General features: G+C 38.6%; 1 protein-coding gene across 5 annotated transcripts in view; it reads left to right on the forward strand.

The window, feature by feature from the left end:
• GREB1 (growth regulating estrogen receptor binding 1) overlaps nt 1-21,636 on the forward strand; it is a 95,052-nt gene that overhangs the window by 62,097 nt on the left and 11,319 nt on the right. For all 5 annotated transcript variants that reach the window (XM_064650535.1, XM_064650534.1, XM_064650536.1 and 2 more), the window contains 9 exons: nt 1,004-1,343; nt 2,842-2,957; nt 3,646-3,845; nt 5,666-5,755; nt 7,770-8,350; nt 15,113-15,215; nt 16,257-16,415; nt 18,785-18,927; nt 20,954-21,115. In XM_064650535.1, coding sequence (XP_064506605.1) covers nt 1,004-1,343; nt 2,842-2,957; nt 3,646-3,845; nt 5,666-5,755; nt 7,770-8,350; nt 15,113-15,215; nt 16,257-16,415; nt 18,785-18,927; nt 20,954-21,115 — 1,894 coding nt within the window. The remainder of the gene's footprint in view (nt 1-1,003; nt 1,344-2,841; nt 2,958-3,645; nt 3,846-5,665; nt 5,756-7,769; nt 8,351-15,112; nt 15,216-16,256; nt 16,416-18,784; nt 18,928-20,953; nt 21,116-21,636) is intronic.

A 21,636-nucleotide genomic window follows, 5' to 3' on the forward strand; every position in this document is an offset into this window, starting at 1 on the left:
TTCACGTATACAATTTGTATATCCTGCATTTGGACCACAAAGAAAAGTTTGATATATCACTGTGGTAGGTACACTTAAATCAGAAATAAAAACTTCAGAGCATCCTCAGAGCTTGAAAAATACATCATCGGTTTTCCTTGGTCCCTGTGGAACAGGTCTATAATCACTGCAAAACAGTAGTGATACATTATGTGCCTGCATCCAGCTGTGGAGGAACACTTGGGGATCTGTAAGAAGAATGAGACAGGACAAGTAAAATCTTGTGAATTTGTACTGCTAACTGGGAGACTGAGCACATCCACACTTGACATGGAGCTGGGGTTTGCTACAGAGTGCTTTGGAGCTCTGCTCACACGTATCAGGTGCTTTTCTGAGCAAGCCACAGTCACTCTTTTTACTGAGCACCTGGATTTCATTTCTGTGCAAACCAAAGCACTGGAAGCTATTGCATATCCACGGCTCTCCTTTCTGTGGATTGGGGATTGAGACAGGGCATACCTGGGCTTGGGAAATTGGGAGCACTCATTGGATGCTGCCTACATGTCCAATCCTCTTGAACATAAGAGTAAGTTGGTTCAGGGCTTCAGTAAGAAAACAAGAGAAGCACCCCACCTCCCTTCTTCCCCTTAAGAATGACACACAACGAAGAATACTATTCTCATTGATAAGAGAATATAGTTTTGATTGATGATATTACTGAGTGCCTTAGCTAATGTTCTGTGATAAATTTTGTAACAGCAGTAGGGTCTTGATAACTTAAAGGAATGTAACCTTACTGGACTACTTGCTTAGTAAATCTTTACTAAGAAAAATAGAGAGACAACATCAGTTCTGATTGTGAAATGATGCCTTGCAAAGACTATCCAACTACAGTTCGATGATATTATGTGTTGTAGTAGATACAGTAGGTAGGAAAAAGTCCTGAGTTAACTATATTTTGTAAAAAATAGCTTTTTCACTTCACCCTTTAATACTTCACTATTTCACTCACCATTTATTTCAGGTTCCCCAGATTACACAGTGCAGTGATAAGGACTTTTGTCCTCATCCAACACTACTCTGCAGCTATGATGGCAGTGTGTGGTCTTTCTCAGATGAAGAATTACACTTCAGTTGAAACTCTGGAAATCACCCAAAATCTAATAAACTCTTCAAGACAATGTCCTAGTGGCCATGGCCTCATGGTGGTGTTGAGAATTCCATGTACTCCACTGGCTGCAGTGGCATATGAACGTCTGCATAATGTAAGGGAAAGACTAGCCCTTGAAGATAATTTTGAAATAATCTTGGGAAATCCTAATTCTGGAATCACAATAGGGAAGCACTTTGTGGAACAACTAAAGGTAAATCGCAGAATGGCACATACTGGAAACTTTGTTAGATGGGTAGGTGGAGAGACTTTGCTGGTGAGAGTTATGGTCATGAGCTGAAGTGCAAGTCTTTTAGCAAAAATAAAAACTACTATAAGGAGCATGGCTTTTATCTTTTAGACATATTATCTGTGATACCTCTCCTGTCCTGCCTGTGGTTAATAAATACTCAGTGGAGTATCAACTAATATGGCTAGAACTTGACTTCCAGCAGCAACCCTTGGAAGCAGTTGAACTGCTTTTATCTAAAGAGACTATGAGAAATACATTAAAAAAACAAATAAAATGTTCAGTTTCACCTGAATTTTCTCACAAAAACATCATAGTGCAAAAAAGCATTCTAATTAGTGACCACTTGAGAGTTAGATTATTCTTATCACCAGCAGGTGGCAAGAAGGCACCAATGTGCCTACTGATCAGTGATGGTATTTATGTGTTCTAGAGCACCCCAGTGTTCACAGCTCTGAACTTCATGCTTTCTGGACCATGTTTTGTTTTATGGATTAATTTATATTCTTTAGCTCCAGATTCATGGGTCATCTGTTTAACAAAAGCCTCCTTTGTTTTTCATAAAATTACCATCATCTGATTGCCAAAGCGAAAATGTATTTACATTCTAGGATGTTGTTATATATATATATATATATATATATATATATGTGACACACTGTTTACTCTGAATCAATACATGTTAGATGAAGTCATTTAGTATTGAGGACCTAATACTAATCTCATTCTGCTATAAATTAGGCATAACTGAAAAATCAGTAGTAGTTCTGATTTGCAACCTGATTATCTTCTCTGATGTTGCTAATAGTGGAACATGTACAATTGTCAGAGGCTGAGCTGTTGTACTGTTGATCCTACTGTAGATCAGTCCTATGGCAAAAAAGACTGACTGGTGTCAGTAAAACAATATAGCTCAATGCTAAATAGTCAAACAATAGATTAGTTATCAAACTTGTCATGAAGTTATCAGGAAAACTGATAGCTTTAGGGGAGAGTGGGAGACTCCAGAAGGTTGCAAGTGGGAACAGTGGGGTGGGTGTGTGTGTGTGTGTGTGTGTGTGTATGTTGAACACTTCTAGCTTTCTCCTATTCCTCTAATGTGAAAAAGTCTTGTTCCTAACTCATTTTCTTCCTTGGACTCAGGTATCCATACATTATTTGCCACAACAAGCAACCCTCTTTTCTCTCACCCGAACCTCCTGCTCAGCTTTACTCTCCATTGTACCATATCTGTCCTATGCTCTGACTTTGGTGCTTCGCAACTGGGAAGCTGAGAGGCTTTTCAGACTGGAACGTACTGCCCCAATATCCTCAGACTTAGAGCAGGCAGATTGCTACCTGCCGTGTTCTAGAAAGTGCGAGATCTGTCTGTGTTCTTATCGTGGATGATATAAGTATGTATTTTTCTCTTTTTATTTGGGCTATACAGATATAGCTAGCAGTGTTTCTCTACCTTATACAGGTCTGGCAGAAAATTGAGGATGTAGATTGGAGGCCACAGACCTATTTGGAATTGGAAGGTTTGCCTTGTATATTGATATTTAGTGGGATGGACCCACAAGGGGAGTCTTTGCCACGGTAAGAAGATCCACTGTTTTCAGCAGTAGTTTTTTATCCATTGCTTACCAAATGGCTAAACATTAACTGTGTAATTACTTGTGTGAGAAGAAAACAGATTTTGGTGTCAAGGTGTTCCTTTTCCATTTTTTGGCAGTTTTTATATCATAAATACAAACCGCATATTATTGATAATAATCTTCCATTTATAGCAAGATATGAGTAGCTTTGAAAATCTTATGAGAGTTGTTTCAGTTTAGAGGAGAGAATAGGTATGTTAAAAACAGAAGTATGCTGCTGTAGGCACCTTAGGGTAGCTGAGAAATCTGTGTGATGTTGGCATATGTGCTCCAGGATGTGTGGAGATATCAGTGCCTTCTCGAATGGCAGCAGGAAGTTAGACAGGATGCCCAGAACACTGAATGCTTTTGTATGTTCAACTGAACCCCATTCTGTGTGTTAGGTTCAGAGTCCAAATGATTATTCTTTTTCCTATGCTGATGCTAACGTTGAGTGCACTAGATTAAGCTGGATTAAGAAAAAGTGTATGCACCACAGTGGTAAACTTAGGACACAGTATTTTGTGCTTAATATCTCATCTGTAGTTGAAGCAGATAATGAAAAAATTCTCCTTTGGCTGTGTTTGTAAAAGAAATAAGGGGGTAGATTACAGTGAGCTTTCATACTAGCACCTCTTGTTTCTCTCCAGATCACTGAGATACTGTGACCTACGTTTAATAAATTCATCTTCTTTGGTAAGGACAACCTTGGAGCAAGAACTTGGTTTGGCAGCATACTTTGTGAGCTCAGAAATTCACACAGAGAAAGCAGTTGTGAACGATGTGTTAGAAAGTGACCCAGAGAAACTAAGCAGCACTGATAATGAAGATGAAGAAATAGCAACAGAAGGTATTATTATTAGTGATAATAAAAGAAGCTGTAAAATGATTGAGCTGTATTAGAAAAAGCAGAATTGTATGGGTGAGGGTTTCTGGAATTAGTCTTACTGAGTGAGCTCTGCTCCTTAATTTTGTTTCATCTCATTGAATCTGTGTTTTCTAGCACGCTGTACCCTGGAATGCTGCTGCTGAACCTCTTCCAGTTCTACTGCTGCATCTGTTCTCTCTCTCTCTGTTTTCTCTCTCCCTTCTCTTTCCTCCCTGTGTCCCTCCTTTACCTGTATGTTCTGACAGCCACAAAGAGGGGCTTGAGTGGGTACATCTAGTGACATCCACTGATCAGAGTACCTTCTGCACTTGCCCTCACCAGCAGGAAAGGGTGTGATTTGCCATCTGAGAAGCGGTGACCCCCTCCTCACCCTCACAGCAGTGGCAACTCTGCCTAAACGGTCCCTGACTGATGCTACCAAACCTGTGCTTACATACTGTCAGTGATGAAGATTCCTTCCAAGGGAATTGTATATAGTACAGCTGAGTAGTTTCTGGCTTGTAAGGTATTAAATAGTATGGATATATATCTGAACATAGTAACTTCTAAGTTCTTGAAAATGTCCATGAATTCAAATTGACAGTATAGAGTTGGTGAATTTATCATTTCTTAAGAGAACAATTAAGAACATATAAATGTATAAACAAACAGTAATTTATCCAGGAACAGTTGGGGTTGGTTTTTTTGACTGATAATTGATGGCCATTTGCAGTTTTCATTCTGTTCTTTGCACTTTTCTTCACTGTCTATTGTGCCTGTAACTGTGGAAAACAAAGGATTTTTGTCCCTGTAGGTTATGTAAATCTCAAACAACTTGCCTTCATTTTCTTTCCTATACTATGAAGGCGAAGAGAGCCGATTACTGTTCGCCTGTGAAGTTCTTACTCATTGATAATAAGGATAGCAGAACAAGCCAAACAAAAATATTTTCTTTAATCAAATATGTACTCTTCATGGAGGAATGAAGCACCAGTGGTCATACTCAGACTGTCTACAATAGATGCCTACTTTAGATGTGATGAGTACTTCTTGTGATGAATACTTCTGTCCATTTTGAAGTATGCTATCCAGTTGAAGTATGCTGAGATTGTATGTGATCTGAGTCAAATGGTCACTAAAGTTTTTAGGTGTCTAAATTGTAAGGCTGCTCTCCTACTCCATGAAGTATAGTGTAATCATCTAGATCCCAATTCAAAACCTGTGAGATAGATTTACAGTCCAAGTTTTCTTCTGGCAGTGCTTATGTCTGTTTATCACAGTAAAACTGTACAGAAACAAGCATTTTAACATAGAAGTTTGAACTGGGAACCTCAAGTGAATAGCCTTGATGGCCATCTAAATATGGATTTTCATCACCAAAAGCTGAGATATAATCTGGCCATAAAGCTGTATGGGGTAGGAGGCAATTTCATAACACGCTGACAAAATAGGGCTTGTCTGTTGGTTTCCCTGACACTGGATTAATGAGGAAAGTAAGACATGGGTAGGAAGAGAAATCATGGTTGACATATCATGGTTGAGACAGGCCTAGAAATTACCAGCTCCTTGCTGCAGCATTGATTTTTGTGAAGCTGTTGCAGCTCAGTATAGGTAAATAGGCTGATCCAATATTGCATGGTAGGAACAGATACTCTCCATACTGAAAACAGTATCAGGATGAGGACAAACCCTACACAAACCCTACACAAACCCTTTTGTACTCTTCCTTACTTTGACGATGTACCCGTGACTTCTTACAGGCTTACTTTATTTTTTTTCCCTTACTACCATTTGTGAAACAGGTTCTACTTCAGAAAAGAGAAGTCCTATGAAAAGAGAAAGATCACGTTCTCACGACTCTGCATCTTCATCTCTCTCTTCAAAAGCTTCCAGTAAGACCATAAGATCATCTCTATTAATTTAAGTTTAGGACATAAAAGAGACCTTTTATTCAGTTTATTAGATAAATAAATGGGATAATTCACTAAGGTTTTGATAAGACCTATTTTAATCGGATCACTTAAGAGAACTAAAAAAAATAAGGACCAGACTTCTAAAATATAAGAAGTAGGATGTTTTCTTTTTTGAAAAATAATCATATAATGGTGTACCTAAATCAGGCACTTCTTTAATATGTGACAGTGAGTTGTAAATCCTCAGTTACTACTGTGATAGCTGGATGTGTTCACTGAAGCTATGACAGTTTATGAAGAGGAAACATACTTCACATTTAATTTTTTTTTTTTGAATCTGAGGGACAATAAGCATGCTCCTTGTCATTGGTATTTTTACCTCTTTGTTTTTGCTGTAGAATGTTCACTCATTAATTTTGCACTGTTTAAAAGCTCTTTTGGAGATGGATTATTTTTTGTACCATCAATTTCGTTTTAATCTGCAAACTGATGTAGAAAGCATGAGGCAATGTTGAGAACTACTACAGTTCTTTTGTCTGATGACCTCATTTCCTTACTTTTGATGGAGATAATATTAATTGAATTATTTGTTAAATGAAAGTGGGCAATATAAATGGTACCATAACTTCCTAGAAGTTGCAATGTTATGCAGCTTTTTAAAACATGTGGGGTTTTGTCAGTGGCAGTAAATTCTTTTTGATCTTATTGTAGCTTTCAACATGGTGACATGCATATTTAGCCCTTGATTTCTTTTCTACAGGCACAGTGGTGTTACAAAAGGAACAAAAGCTTGAAAATTTTGGATAAGCTCCATCACTTTAATTTTTAAAATGTTAAAGTTGGGCTACTCATAATTTCCAGTGTCCATGTAGTCTGCCTGTGGCTCTGTGGCCTCAGATTGTCTGTGATTAAAGAAATCTTCTTTCATTTTTTTTTCCTATGCTCTCGGCTGCTGGTATTCTGGGGGATGTCACAGCGATGTTACTTGCAACCATTTGTAGTGCTGGTGATACTTTCGTATTTATTGCTAATGTCCTTTACTGACTACTTTAGATTAATATGCAGCTAGAGTGTATCTTTTGCTTGAGATCAAGAGAAACTACAGACTTTTATTAGCTCAAAATGTGGGGCTTTTTGAGAACCAAGACTCTTGTTTTCACCATAAGAGGAAAGGTGGTTTTATCTATGTTCAACTTTAGACCGATATTTCTAATACCTTGTGTAGACTGATTCCACAACCAGTTCTCCATCTACTCTCAAGACTGTGAAGTATCTGCATGTCCTCAGCATTAAAGATGCACAGAAGCACTTCGAACATGTTAAACTTTCAAGTCTTTGTAGTTAAAAACCATAAGGTGAAAATATACCACTTTTAAAAAATCAGCAGTTATCTGTGGGCTGTATCTACATCACATATTCATGGCCAGCATTCGTGAGTTCAGTATGTTCTCTCAGCTCACCAAAAGCTGTATGAATGCAGTAATGCATTATGTCATACCAGGGACCTGAGAGCTGCCAAGTTTTATTAGATCAGACTAAGTGCTGCAGTGACATAGAGATGAGTGTCAGAGCAGAGCTGACTGTTTTCAGATGTCTGTGTAGACATTTCTGTAGTCTAATGGGGTAATAGCCTGGGAATACTTAATTTCTTCAATTCATTTAAACAGTGGTTTCCGTAATTTTGTATTTGTCTTGAGTGATGAAACTATCTGGTGAACACCTTAGGGAGGGAATGTATGAGGGAAACAGAGGCCAGGACATTCACTAGCATCGTTCCTATGCACTTTAAAGGCCACTTTCTGCATTGTGATGAATACTCCAAACTAGTCCCATTATGGCTTCCTGTAAGAGAAAGGTAAAAGCAAGAAGAGGAACAGGATTGCAATGTTTGAGGGATGCTCTTATCTAGATGATTCTTTGTTGTGTTTTGTTTAACTGTGGTGTTGACTAGCAGAGATAGTTGCACTGTGTTGAAATATAAATTTTCTTTTAGTCACAGCATTCTGCACTGAGTCATCTCCTCCTCAAGTCCTCAGCAACAGCACTGAAGAAACTACGAATAACTATGAAAGGCAGAAGCAGAAAGTAGACAAGGGGGCACAAACAACAATCAGCAAACACTTGCCACCGGTAACTGAACAGCTGGATATGAAACAAAACATAAAAAGTGCCCAAGTCTCCATCACTTCATCATCCTCCTCACCTTTCTCCTCCTCTTCTTCCTCTTCTGCACCTACTCATAACTCCTTCATCCTACAGACCTCTCAATGCTCCATGACCAAAGCATCAAAACAGCCCCCCATAGTTTTCCTGCCCAAACTGGTTTATGACATCATTACATCTACAGACAGCAGTGGCCTTCCCAAATCCTCTTCCCTCTTGCCTTACCATTCTGTTATGTGGGCAAGTTCTTTCCGTCCTCTTATGAGTAAGATGATGACTTGCACAGAGCAGTCTCTGTACTACCGCCAATGGACGGTTCCCAAGCCAATCCATATGGACTACAACAATAGAAATGAGGGCAGAATGGACACCTTTCACCCAAGGAGGCTGCTGCTGAGTGGGCCACCACAGGTGTGTAGAAAGAACAAGGTATTATCATTGATTTATTTTGTTTAATTTTTTCATAATCTCAGAAAAAAATTATTATTACTTATATTTGAAGGAGCGTTTTTGGTTGAGAGCAAATTGCTTACATTGTATTTCCTAATCCATTCTAATTAAATAATCTTCCTTTCTTTACTGTTAGCCTGAGTTCAAAGGCAGAGAAGCTGTAGCAATGTTAATTTTCAGTCAGTCTCCATTATAATGTTTTAAAAGACAGTTTGCTCAAGAGATAGATTTTGTGTATAATTTCAGTTTGTTAAAGTTGAATATGCATTTACATTTTAAATAAAGATTAAAGATCTTCACAAAACCACTTTCTTATGATCGATCTGAAGACAGCTGGGAGTTTGTAATTAAGTTATTTTCTCTGCTTCCTTTGCACAGGAAAGAGAAATAGAAGCTATTGTAAGTTATAAATGCAAGAAGGCCAGTTCAACACTAGCAGAGCCATATTTACAAGATGAGTAGCTGACCCAGGAGTCTTTAAATTACTTTGAAAAGATACATGGAAATGGGTCTAGTTCTAAGAAGTTCATTCTCTTCTAAATTCTCTAAGAATGTTCAGCACTAATCTCTGAGCAAAGTAACTCCTAGTTAAGTGCACATGTTACATGCTAAAGGTAATATTGTGTCTCTCATGTTTTACTGAAGTATGAAGCATTAAGATAGGAAGAGGCACCTGGTCTCCTGAGAGCGGATATGTTTCCTGTTAACCTCAGAAGAAAAACGGGATAAATGCAAACCAAGACAAAGACTCATGTTTCCAGTTATTGTAACATCAACCCAAGAATTAATCTAAAGATAGTCAGTGATTTAACTTGCCACATGATCCACTCTTATAGGCCCATCCATGGCAAAAGGAAACTGCATATTACTGTTTGTTAAATGATTGTATTCCATTGTATACCTAAATTGATGGTGCAGCAGAGTAGAAAGAGCATAAATGAGCTTTTCATATTGGGAATTCCTCAAGATGTTACTGTAATTCATAAAGGATTCCAGAAAATAATCTGGTGATCAGTCTTTCACTGTCCATTCCTTTGATCTAAATAGTTCATGTTTACCAAAGATTGAGGTATTATGTGATGAATAAACTGAATTTCATACTCAGCTGTAGCATAAAAATGAATACATTCTGGAGAGAGAAGTTCGTTTTCATCTCAAAAAAACCCCCACAGGCTGTGACAACTTCTGTTAAAATTTTATGTGCATACATATCAAACCGCATAAAGATATTATTCCCAAAGCCACCCTAAATGTCCAGATTAGCCAATAGGTAATTCAGAGACTTATGAGACCACACTACACACCTGTGAAAAGGTTTTGATGTTTCACACAATGAGTACTTGCAATTTAACTAATTATAATTGAACAAGTGCCTTGTTTATTCACCATCTCCCTTCCAGGGTGTGATATTCACCACTTTTCACTATCAAATCTTTTTTTGTTTTTCTCAAGTATGGAATAGGACTCCTGTTGACCCTCTGTACAGCAGTGAATTTCAGCCTTGATAACAATTCTTTTACTTGAAACTCCATCTCTTTTTCATCTGTCTCCACAATACAGGTTATTTCCTAGTGTTGCATTGGGTCCTACAGTTGGATCAGTTCTTAGAGGATGTTTTTCATATGTTTATTCATTTATATTCCTTAGTTCTTTCTGAAGAAGATATCTGTTTCACAGAGAACAAATTCATACACATGAAAACAGGAGTATCATGTCTTCTTCCTAAACATAGAAATGTAGGGGTATATATTAACTTAATGGATTTTTCCATTTATTATTCCGTGGAAATTTCTAATTTATTTCCATTTTCATGGAAAAAACCAGAAACTTTGCTGCCTTTACTATTTTAAAGTACTAAAAACTCCCATAAACCAACCAAACAGCTGTAAAAGTATGTGGATTTTTTGTTGGTTTAAGGTATACAATACGGTATTTCTTCTAGGGAATGCTTACAATAAAATATGCAGGAATTAGAATTACCCTTGTCTTTTGGGGAAGAAATAAGTTTCCTTCCTGAAATAGGTTTTACTCATTACTTTTGATAATATTAACATTTTACATGGACTTAACATGTAGTGCATGAAGAAGTGTAGGCAAAAATGAAAACAGTTATTAGACAGCACCTGAGTGTTAGCAACATCTCAACCAAAGTATAAGATTGCCATATTGTCATATCTATGGCTTGACGTCTAATCCCCAGTGTACCCAAGCAAATGCCTATGTGGATCCTAAATTCACTAAAATATCTTTCTTAGAACATTCATCTAAAATTTCCCCAAGCTGCAAATTGAGGTTTTGTACCTTTGGTTTTTAACTGAATGTTACAACTTAGAATTAGCATTTTCCTCAAGCATGGAAGCTGCTGGTGAGCACAGCTCAGTCCTGTGGCACCACATCCAGGGAATGAATAAGTGTGTCTTAAGACGCTTCCTGAAGAAGAAAACTGCTGCCCATATTATTTGGTTTTACTCTACTTTTAGTAAAATCTTACTACAGTAGGCATATATACCATTCAGCTTATGTAAGGAAAATATTTGGGGAATATTTATTATCAACTGTGTTTTAGAAGAATGTAGCACATGGAAACAAGGAGAAGAGCCATCACCATTTGACCAGCTGTCTGTGGATCATCAGCATGTTTTCTGCGAATCACCACTGATTCACAGACCACAGTTTGAAAACCACTGCCATGAACTGTCTCACCTGGAAATTAAAATAGAGAAGCCTTACGGAATTATTTCCCCTTTTTGCTGTATTTCTCCGAATGTGAAGAATGAAATCAGGTGATGCTTTATACCAACATGTAAGAATAGTAAAGTACTTCTACTGGTCCTGGTATCCAGTGTATGGAACAAGTTAAAAAAAAGAAAACTCATTGCTACTAGACCTGCTACAAGAGCACTTTTGGGTGTCACTTCCATGACCATGTATGGAGGCATACATGTAATTTATCTGACAGACTATTTCTCTCTCAGGTTCTTAGACAGTTTGTTTTCACCTTATCTTTGATATCTATGGCAAGCAGAGTTCAGTGGTCAAAATCCCTGGAGAGCTTTCCCCTCCTCTTTGATAGAAAAACTAGACCTTCATACCTCTTGAATTTTCTGCAGGAAGAATTTGAATTCATATTCCTTCCTCTTGCTACATCTACACTACTCTCTTCATGAACTTCAGGGTAAGCATATTCTTAGTATTTTATGGGCCAAATCATCCCTGGCACTAAGAATGAAAATAGAAAGAAAAAACCTAAATCTTTGCAGGCCCCAAATTCCTTAATTATCATCAGTTTTCTGGGATTTTCTTCTTCCAAGCCTGATTCATCAGATTTCTGTCTTCTAAGTTCAGGTAGAAACAAATTAGATGAATACTACCATTGTTTGGGAATATTCGCCCCCAAGTGCCTTTTCTTACAAAATACTGAAGACTGCCATATATTTGAGGAACCTTTTTCTGGGAAGTAGAGCTGTCTGTTGTAGCAGTACCCCTCGTACATTTTGTTTCAGGAGTTGTAAAAATGCAGCCCAGTTCTAGGTTCCTTCGGTCTTTCAATCTGTTGGCAGCTTTGTTGTCTAGATCAACAACAGGATATGGGGAAAAACACCTTGCCCAGAGTGCATCCTTACTAGTTACTGTCATTGTTAATATATCATGCTTTTTTAGCCTAGAGTCACTAATTAGGATCAGCAGAGCATTGTACTTGGCTTCCCTAAAGCCGTGTAAAGCTGCACACCAATCAGGTATCCAATTTAAAATTTCATTTCAGATCCTCTGTTTGTTGCAGTTGGGAGATGGAGGATGGGCAGAGGGGCTTTATGCTTCAAAAGTGTGCATATCCTGCTTGTAGGATCTTTTTGCAGCTGCTTACAAAGCATAAACTCTCAAAAATGAGGTAGTGACAAATCATAGAATCATGGAATCATAGAATCAACCGGATTGAAAAAGACCTCCGAGATCGCCAAGTCCAACCCTTGATCCAACACTGCCGTGCTTACTAGACCATGGCACTAAGTGCCACATCCAGTCTCATCTTAAAAACCTCCAGGGATGGTGCAGTCTCATCTAAACACCTCCAGGGATGGTGAATCCACCACCTCCCTGGGCAGCACATTCCAATGGCTGATTACTCTCTCTGTAAAAAATTTCTTCCTAATATTTAACCTAAACCTACCCTGGCACAGCTTAAGACCATGCCCTCTTGTCTTAAAAGATTGGGCAGGGGCTCTTTGGAGAGGTGTGGAAGTTGTGTTTAACAGCTATTCAGTATTTTCAAACAAAGAAAGACTGTGCTATTCCATTTTGCCTAGAGATGATACACGTAGCAAACAGTGCAATTAATTTCAAAGGTGCATTTAGCTATCTGGGCAAGCTACAAATTCATTTGTTCAAAGTTTTTCTTTTCTGGAGTAACCACTGATTGTAAATGAGAAGGCATTTTTTTCACTTTCTTGTTGGAAATCTTCTCAAAATGACCTGGGAAAGGTGTTCTCTCTTTCACCAATTCGTCTCTTCAGCAACAAATGCAAGCAAATGTGCAAGTGAATGGAATTCAAATAGGAATGTGGCACGTGCTCAGCCTGATTTCTCTCCTGGCAGAGAAACATTCTGAAAACATGGAGAGATTCCTGAACGTTTCCAACAGCTTTTTACATACAGTGTTGCTAATATCTAACAGTTCGTAAAGCTCACAGTACTGAATTGGAAACTTTTAATGTGGCAGATAATGAGATTGGGTAAGATATTATGCATGCAATAATATAAGTGCATATGTTTTAGTTTAATGGTTAGGGGCTAGCAATTGTCATCCTGTGGTTTCCAGCATTTTTGACTCATGACCCTGCAGTTTTGCGTATACTTGAGTCAGTTGACTGCTGCCTTTCATCTAAGCACCATGTAGCATTAGCCTCGTTGCTCCCACATACATCTTGGAAAACCACTGGCGAAGACTGGACCCCCAGGAAAAGAAAAATACATGATTTTGATAGAATAAAATTTTAATGGATATCAAAAAGAAAAAGTAAGGTTTTCAGCCTGTTATTCTGTTGACAATTCTAAGTATATACTTCAAAAGATTGGGAATTAATTTTTACATAGATACCTGATATCAAGGGAACAGGTTGTATGCTTTTGACAGATGATCTCTCATTTGTTTGAAATCAGGGAACTGTTACTTTGTCAGGCCACCCTGTGTTTAATGAAATGATGATCAGAGGCGCTTTAAAAGAGTATGTTTAGAAGGGAATATAAAGGTAATCTCAGACGTGAGAGAAAACAAATGGCAGTATTTTCTTTCTGTGCCTCAGGTGTAAAGATAAGATGGTTTTGTTTTAGCTCACCAACAAGTAGCCACTTCAGCCAAGTTTAGAACTTTGTTCCAGGCTCAGAAGAAAAACTCTCATTAGCCTCAATGGCTTTTACATAAAAACTCAAATTGTGAGTTAGAAACATCTGGTCCGTGGGCTGACTATAGTCCATGCTATTATTTCCTCTATTCAAAGTCCCCTTTTTTTTCTGTGTTACTCCTGGATAACAGTGTGCTGACATTTGACCCTCAACAGGGATAATGGTACCCTTATCCACCCTTTGCAAGCAACTGTTTAAAATGGTTTGTTAAGAACAACAGATAATGAACAAAACAAATGTTTGATCTCTTTCTTCGAATTCAAAGCCCCCCTTTCTCAAATGTTGAGAGAAGATGAAAATTTTGCTTGACATAGATAGAGAATGGTAACTTTATTTAGTAATGTAACAGCCTGTTCTTCTGACATGTCCTAGCAGTAATGGAAGTGAAGCTGGGCTTTCAATTCAATAGTAATATAGATTTAATCCAAAATCTGATGCCACTTTGTGAAATTAGACAGTTGCAGCAGAATGTGTTGTAACTGATCTACGTTACCCTTCCCTGTACAGGCGACACACATACACACATACAGTCATGGTTTGTAAAGCTGTCTGCTTAGATATGGCCTTACTTACTTGATGTTATCATCAGCAAACTACATGTGAAAGATACAGAACAATCTATTGAGTAAATAATTGGCTGTGGCTTATAGCTTTCAGCAATACTCTTTAGTGTAATGAAGAGAAAATTTATGTAGTTTGTTGGTGGGGTGAAAAAGAAAGAAGAAAGTTATAATCTTAAGATAATTTTTTAAATGGACTTTTAAAAGGTAATTTTAAAAGAGTGGAAGGGAAATAATGTATTTTCAGCAAAGGAGATGGAACAACACAGTTTGCACATACCATGTCCTTCAGGAGTGGAAGTGGCCTGCACAAGCTCTCCCAGAGATCCATGTCCCACTTTGCTCCTCAGGATAGTGTATTTCAGCAGCAGTCAGTGCACTGGTAAATCATATGAAAATGAAAAGGTTGAGGTAATTCTTTAATTATCTTGTAATTTGAGGAGGTTTTATTCAACATTTTAAGAGCTTGAATGGATTTTTTAAACGTTCATTGCCTATGTAGAAACTGTAACATCAGGAGAGAAAGTTATTGTCTGTGGGCCTGTAATTAGACCTGTTATATACAATGCATTTTCCAAACTAGACTCCTGCATAGGGAGAACAACAGTAAGCATTTAATGTATGCCAAGGAATATACAAATACAGGGATCTGCAACTGCTGAATAGTAATATTCAGTTTCGCTGCCATTTCCAGATATGTGGAAAAGTAACATGTAGAAAAATGAAAGTTTACTTTTGTATTTTCTAATTTATTTATTTACAGATAGGGAAAACAGGTGCCTATCTGCAGTTCCTCAGTATTTTGTCCCGAATGCTGATTAGACTGACAGAAGTGGATGTTTATGATGAAGAAGAAATCAATATTAGTAAGTTCCTGATATAAAAATATTCTGTAGACAATAGAACATTGTTATGCTAAATTGAAAAGTAGTTGTCTGTATAGTCTATGCCCTTCAGCTTTGCAATTACTTTACATTATTGAATTATTGTAAGAAAAGTTTTCTGTGATCTTCAACTGATACTTAAGAATATTTTATTATTTTACTTATCATTTAGAGTTTAGTCTTCCTCTCAGTAATATTAAATGATATCCAGCCACTGAGATAGAATTGAAATGAACTTTTGTGGTAAAGTATATAAAAAGAATCGGTGAAATTCTGGCAGATTTATACCATGAGGAGTAATGCTATAGATTGTAAGTATGTAAGACTACATGAGGGAATAAAGTTTCTGCTCTCTAATAGCTAATTTTAGTCCAAACTTCCTTTATTTGCAGTGTAGTACTCCCCTGTGTTTCCAGATGTATTTCTGTAACTAAGGGCTGGATTACACAGAAAAATACAGGTGATGTTTTATGGACTGTGTGTAATTCTGCACTAAATGCCCACAGTCAGCTGTGTAGAATCTTAAGTAGGTGTTACCAGCCTGTGATCTGCCTCCATCAGAAGGTGTTCTGTGATTTTACTGAAGATGTTCAGTGATTTTACTGTGGGAATGTGCCTCAGCTCTTGTCTCTGAGGGCTTCTTGGGGCAGTACTCAGGAGTCTTCCTCCACAGTGAGCTGTGAAAGAGAAAGAGGCAGCTATCTCCCTAGGTTTATGGGAAAACCTGTGGAAAAAGTGGACCACCTGCTAGTGGAGAGGTTTGTGCAAGCAATGTTTTGTATTTTTGGTAGGATTTTAGAGAAAACTTGCAATCAGGACATGAAGATAAATTTTAAAAGGCAGAGTTGCATTGAGGTATGAGGTACTTTTTGCAAAGGTGCACCTCTTGGTGCATAATAGTATTGCTTCAGCAGAATAATGAAAGAAAAAATGAAGCGGGAATAATAGAAAAAGCAAAACCATCTATAGCAATATAAAGAGCTTTAAAATTTTATGAATTCTTACTTTTCAATAATATGATAGACATAAAAGAAGAATCTGATCAATACTACCATCAGCCTGGAGATATGTGGCCAGATTTGGAGACATTTAAGAAGATGCCTTTTGACTACACTATCCATGATCCGAAATACGAAGATGCAAGTCTGATTTGTTCAAAGCTTCAGACTATAAACAACGAAGGTTAGAATTTTAAAAATCTAGATTGGTACACATATATGTATTTATTTGCTTTTAATATGAGAATCCTGTTAAACTTTCAAGCAGAGTTAAAATGTTAGAATTTCACTTGACTAAGTAATAGTGAAAAAAGATTACAAGTTTGCCAGATGAAGTACCAGAGTATAAGCCTTATAAATGTTTTATGGAATATTATATGGGTAGTCTTTAATTTAAAAAGCTCTAATTCCATGTACATTTGTGTATTTGAATGGTTTTATATAGTAGCCTTGTCCTGCTTTGTAGCAATGAAGTGACTTACGTGAGAAAAGTTAGTTATTCACTTAAAAGTGTTTATAGGTTTACTTTTTTAGGTTTTGGTCTAGTTTTGGAAAGCATGAGATGCATATGTCCAGATGTAGATTCCTGGAGTATAGAGGTGTGAATTAGTCCTCTGAATTATCCAGCTGGACATACACAAGCCCATAGGACTAGGTAGGATGTATCCAAGTATGCTGAGGGAGATGCCAGCATTGTTGTGAGGCTAGTGTCTATTATTTTGAAAAGGTAACAGCAATTGGTGGAGGTTCCTGATAGTTGGAAAAAGGAAAATGCCATGCCCTTCCTCCACAGGACAGGGGTAGGACTGAAGCAATTACAGCCTACTCAGCCTACCCTCAGTCCTCAAAACAATTATGGAACAAAATCTCCTGTAAGCCATGTCCAGACCTATGAAGGAGAGGAAAGTGATTGGGATCAGTTGGAATGGATCATCAGATGCAAATTGTGATTGGTAAACATGACTGCATTTTATGATGAGGTGACTGGCACTATGGACAGCAGTGGCTTTATCTTGACTTCAGCAAGGCTTTTGTCACTGTCTTCTATGATATCCATACAGGCAAAACTGGACGGAGGTGGTTTGGATAGGTGGATTTTAAAGTGAGTAGGAAATTAGCTGGACCACTGAATTTAGAATGTGAGGAGTGTCACCAATGTGACTGACAGCTGGATACTCATGGCAATACTCAGAGACCGATAGGGAGACAAATGCTGTTTAAGATTGCCATTAATAACCTGGTCAGAGGGACAGAATGCAATGTCAGCAAGTTCATGGATGGTACCAAGTTGGGGCAGGAGTCAATATGCAGGAAGGTAACACTGCTATTCAGAAAGACCTTGGCAGGCTGGAGAAGTGGAACCTTCAGGAATAAACCTCAGGAACAGGAACCTCATATAGTTCAACAAACATGCCCCTTGCACTTGGGATAGAATAATAAATTTTTTCAGCTGCACAAGCTTAAGGCCAACTCTGTAGAGACCAGCTTTGATAAAGGTGATTTGATGGTCCTGATAGACAACAATTTGAACATGAGTCACCACTTCGTGATTGGGTTAATGGCTTAGTAATAATCTAGTAAGCAGGTCAAGGGGAGTGATTATTCTTCTGTGCATGGCACCTCTAAGACCACATCTGGGTATTCTGTCAAGTTTTTTACTTGCCTGTGTGAGAAAGACATTGACATACAGAAGTGAGGCTAGTGGATAGCCACCAAGATGTGAAGAAAATTGCAGAAAATTGGGTTGCTTTGGTCTGGAGAAGTCTAGCAGGGCCATCTGAATGCTGTCTTCAACTTCCTAATGGGAACTTAAAAACACACACTATTACAGATACACAGCATAAGGAGAAGAGACAACAGATGCAAATTGCAACATGAGAAATTACAAGTAGATAGTATGAAAAATATTTCCAGAATAAAATGGTCAAGCCATGGAACAGGTTGCCCACAAAGATTATGGAAATTCCACTCTTAGTGATTTTCAAAACTTGACGTGACAAGGAACAGTCTTGAACAACCTGATTTGATGCTGAAAATCTCAGTGAAAGGTGATGTAACAAAGTCCTTTTCAGCAGAAATTACACCTCATCTTCCTTCAGTCTCTCACAAAGGGGATCCCTTTAAAAGATATGGAAGTGAACTAAAGAGCAACATCACTAAATTGCCAAGTTCATGTCACATAATGTACAGTGATTTCTGTCACAGAATGGCAAATGTCATAAGGCTCTTTTTTACTATTTATTACTTTTGTAAGCATTCCACCAGTAATAGCAACAGCAACGATGATAATTTTAATAATCTGGCTTTGCTTACACATCAGCCTTATGTAAAATCTGTACAGGATTATCATAATCATGAATTCGCAGATACATTTGTAGTTCCCTTTCTTGTACATAACAGTTTATAAACATACTATTCTCAGAATGAATTCATAGTTTGTTTTGTACGTGTTTAATATGTCCATTTTTCCTAGAAGCTGACTACAATGACAGAAACAGTTTGTCACATTCTAGCCTTGAATATATGTTAAAGTTGTTTCTTTTTTTTTAACAGACAGATCAAAGAGCAGGAGACAGGAAGATATGTACACATGCCGTCAAACAACTAGGATGAGATTGTCCAAGTACGCAGCATATAACACCTACCATCACTGTGAACAGTGTCATCAGTATATGGGTTTCAATCCCAGGTACCAGGTAAAGATTTCCAGAAGTTACTCTGCAGATCAGAAACTGAAGCAGACACAATGCATACACAATTTGTGTACATTCACTGTATTAAAATTCGCTTGGAAATTGTACGTGTGTGTTAAAAACAGCTGATTTAGAGTTTGTTATTTCTTGATGTTTGCCTGCCTTGACCAGACTGCAGGTTTGGGGACATCAGAGGACTGATTCCTGCCTCATTTGCACTAGTTTATTCAGTGCTGTAATCTATATATATATATATATGTCATGGTTTGAGATAGCCCCAAAATCCAATTCCCTAGCTCCATCCCTCTCCCACATCTCAACCTAATGTGAGATGGGCTTTTCCAGACAAAACACACCAGACTCAAAGTGGGGGAAAGGGAATATATTACAATGACTGTACAAATAAATATAACATCACATTATACACACGATTACAACTATCTCTACCATGACATATAGTATTTACAATGGATCAGATCTCTTCTCCCCTCCAAATAAAAGTCCAGGAGGGAAAGAAGGACAGATCCCTTTCAGTCTTTAAGCAGCAGCATCTTCTGAGGCAGCAGGTTCTGTCTGTCTTCTCCACATGCAGCAGCTGATAGCTGGCTTTCTGCCAGCACCCACAAGGGAGGTATCCAAGCCTCTCTCTTGGCCCCATCGCCTCCAACCGAGGGGTCTTCCGTGGGCTTCGTAACCCCAGACAAGGTCGTATCACCACGTCATATCACGAAGACACAGGGGGGTCTTCGTGACGGTCTGGTATCTGCAGGAGACTCAGCTCCTTGCTTGCAGGGCCTCTGTGCCCTGTCTCTCAGGCTGCCACCGTGGCAGCAGTGCAAGGGGGGGAGCCAAGGTCAACTCCCCTCGCATTCCATCTGGCCGTCCCGGTCCAGCTCCAGGACGTCCCTGAGCTTCTCAGCTCCTCTCTCTCTGGTGCTGCATACTCCAAGGCTCCTCTAAAATAGGAGTCCATGTCCCTCTTCTCCAAGAGGGTCTCCAAGGGAGTTTTGGGGGATCTGGTATCAGTCTTACCCCAAACTCTGTCTCTCAGCTGCTGGCTCTCTTTCTCCTCCCTTTCCAGGAGTCTTCTCTGCGGTGCTGCATGTTGTTTCTGCTGCTTCTTCAGTTCTGGTTCTTATCTCTGGCTCTCTGCCACCGTTTCTCTGGTCAGTGCCTGCTGCTGTTCTGCGCCCATGGAGAAAACATTCTCCCAGCATAACTACAGGCACCTAGCCCAGCTTATGCTGTTCCAGGTCCCTGCAGCCCCCAGCCAGGGGCTGGGAGGGGGCCAGAAGCCCCAAGGGGCACAGAGCCCCTACCTCGTGGCTCACAACATGGCCACCACTTCTACAACAACCAAAAACTACAACTCTTCTCTTCCGGTCTGGTTGTGATATGTTTACATTTCTGCAGGAGCGCCCATTGGGCAAAACTTCAAAACTTCCAAGGGTTTCCACCCCTTGGGGTCTACCACTTTTCTCAGCCCTCTGGGGGAAAACAAGGTTCAAACCACGACAATATACTTACCAGTTAAAAGTACTTTCCCAGCAACCTTTTCCCACTGGGACTTGCTTGTATTTTCACCTGGGTAGCTGTAACAGGTGCTACTTCTGATACAGGAGTAGTGCATAGAATAGTCTATATGTGATATAGAACTTGTTATTACTCAGAGTGACCCTCTAATTTCCTGCCTCTTAGAGTGTGAGGAGGAAGGTGTCAGCAATGCAAATACTGGTTTTTATGTGTCAGTATTTCTGAAAACCAAAGAGTGGCCTGTAAGTATTGGTACCATCTGCAAGACAAAGCTGAAACAATGGTTTCAAAAGAGGGAACACTTTACTGTGGGTTTTTTTCAGTGTACACTCTAGCCTGGGTGATATTGCTTAACACCTATGAATAATGAAGTAAAATCTAACACCATACTGTAAGTGATTGTAATCTGTTTAGCAATGTTATAAATGTATATAACTACACCGAGACTTTGTAGTTTGACTCTAACTGGAATTATCCCATTTTTTCCCATCTTTAGCTTTATGAGTCTACTCTGCATGCATTTGCATTTTCCTATTCTATGCTGGGAGAAGAGATCCAGCTGCATTTTATCATTCCAAAATCAAAGGAGCATCATTTTGTCTTTAGCCAACCAGGAAGACAACTGGAAAGCATGAGGCTACCACTAGTCACAGATAAGGTAGATGGATAATTATATTTATCATCATATATGGGAGAGAGATACCACCAATTCTTAAATTTGTTGAATTAGTATTCTTTATACTACTACTCCTGCTGTCAAGAGATAGTGAAGATGTCCTTATACTAAGCTGTACCTTCTCCCAGAAAGGGACACATGAAGCAAAACTGTCTAGCCACCATGTTTCTTTATAAATAGCTTCTCTGTGACTAAAGGTCTTTCATTATGGGTTTAAGATGTTAAAGTGAGAATGGTTTCAGCAATGAACCTCGGAGACATTATTTTGTTTATTGTACCATTACTAAGAGGAAGCATTTTTTTTCTGTGGAGAAAAGCAGTGGACTATCCTTGTGCTTGGCTACACAGTCAGAACCGTGCACTGGGTCCTCATGGATTCTTTTCCTGCTTCTGCCACTGACCTGCTTTGAGGCTTTGCCAAAATAATTTATTCTTCCTTTGCTTCTTTTTCTGTTCACTTGCCCCCAGATAGTGTCTGCAATCTTGCTGCAAGATTGAAAAAT

This window comes from Pseudopipra pipra, chromosome 3, assembly GCF_036250125.1.
Source record: "Pseudopipra pipra isolate bDixPip1 chromosome 3, bDixPip1.hap1, whole genome shotgun sequence".
NCBI lineage: Eukaryota > Metazoa > Chordata > Aves > Passeriformes > Pipridae > Pseudopipra > Pseudopipra pipra.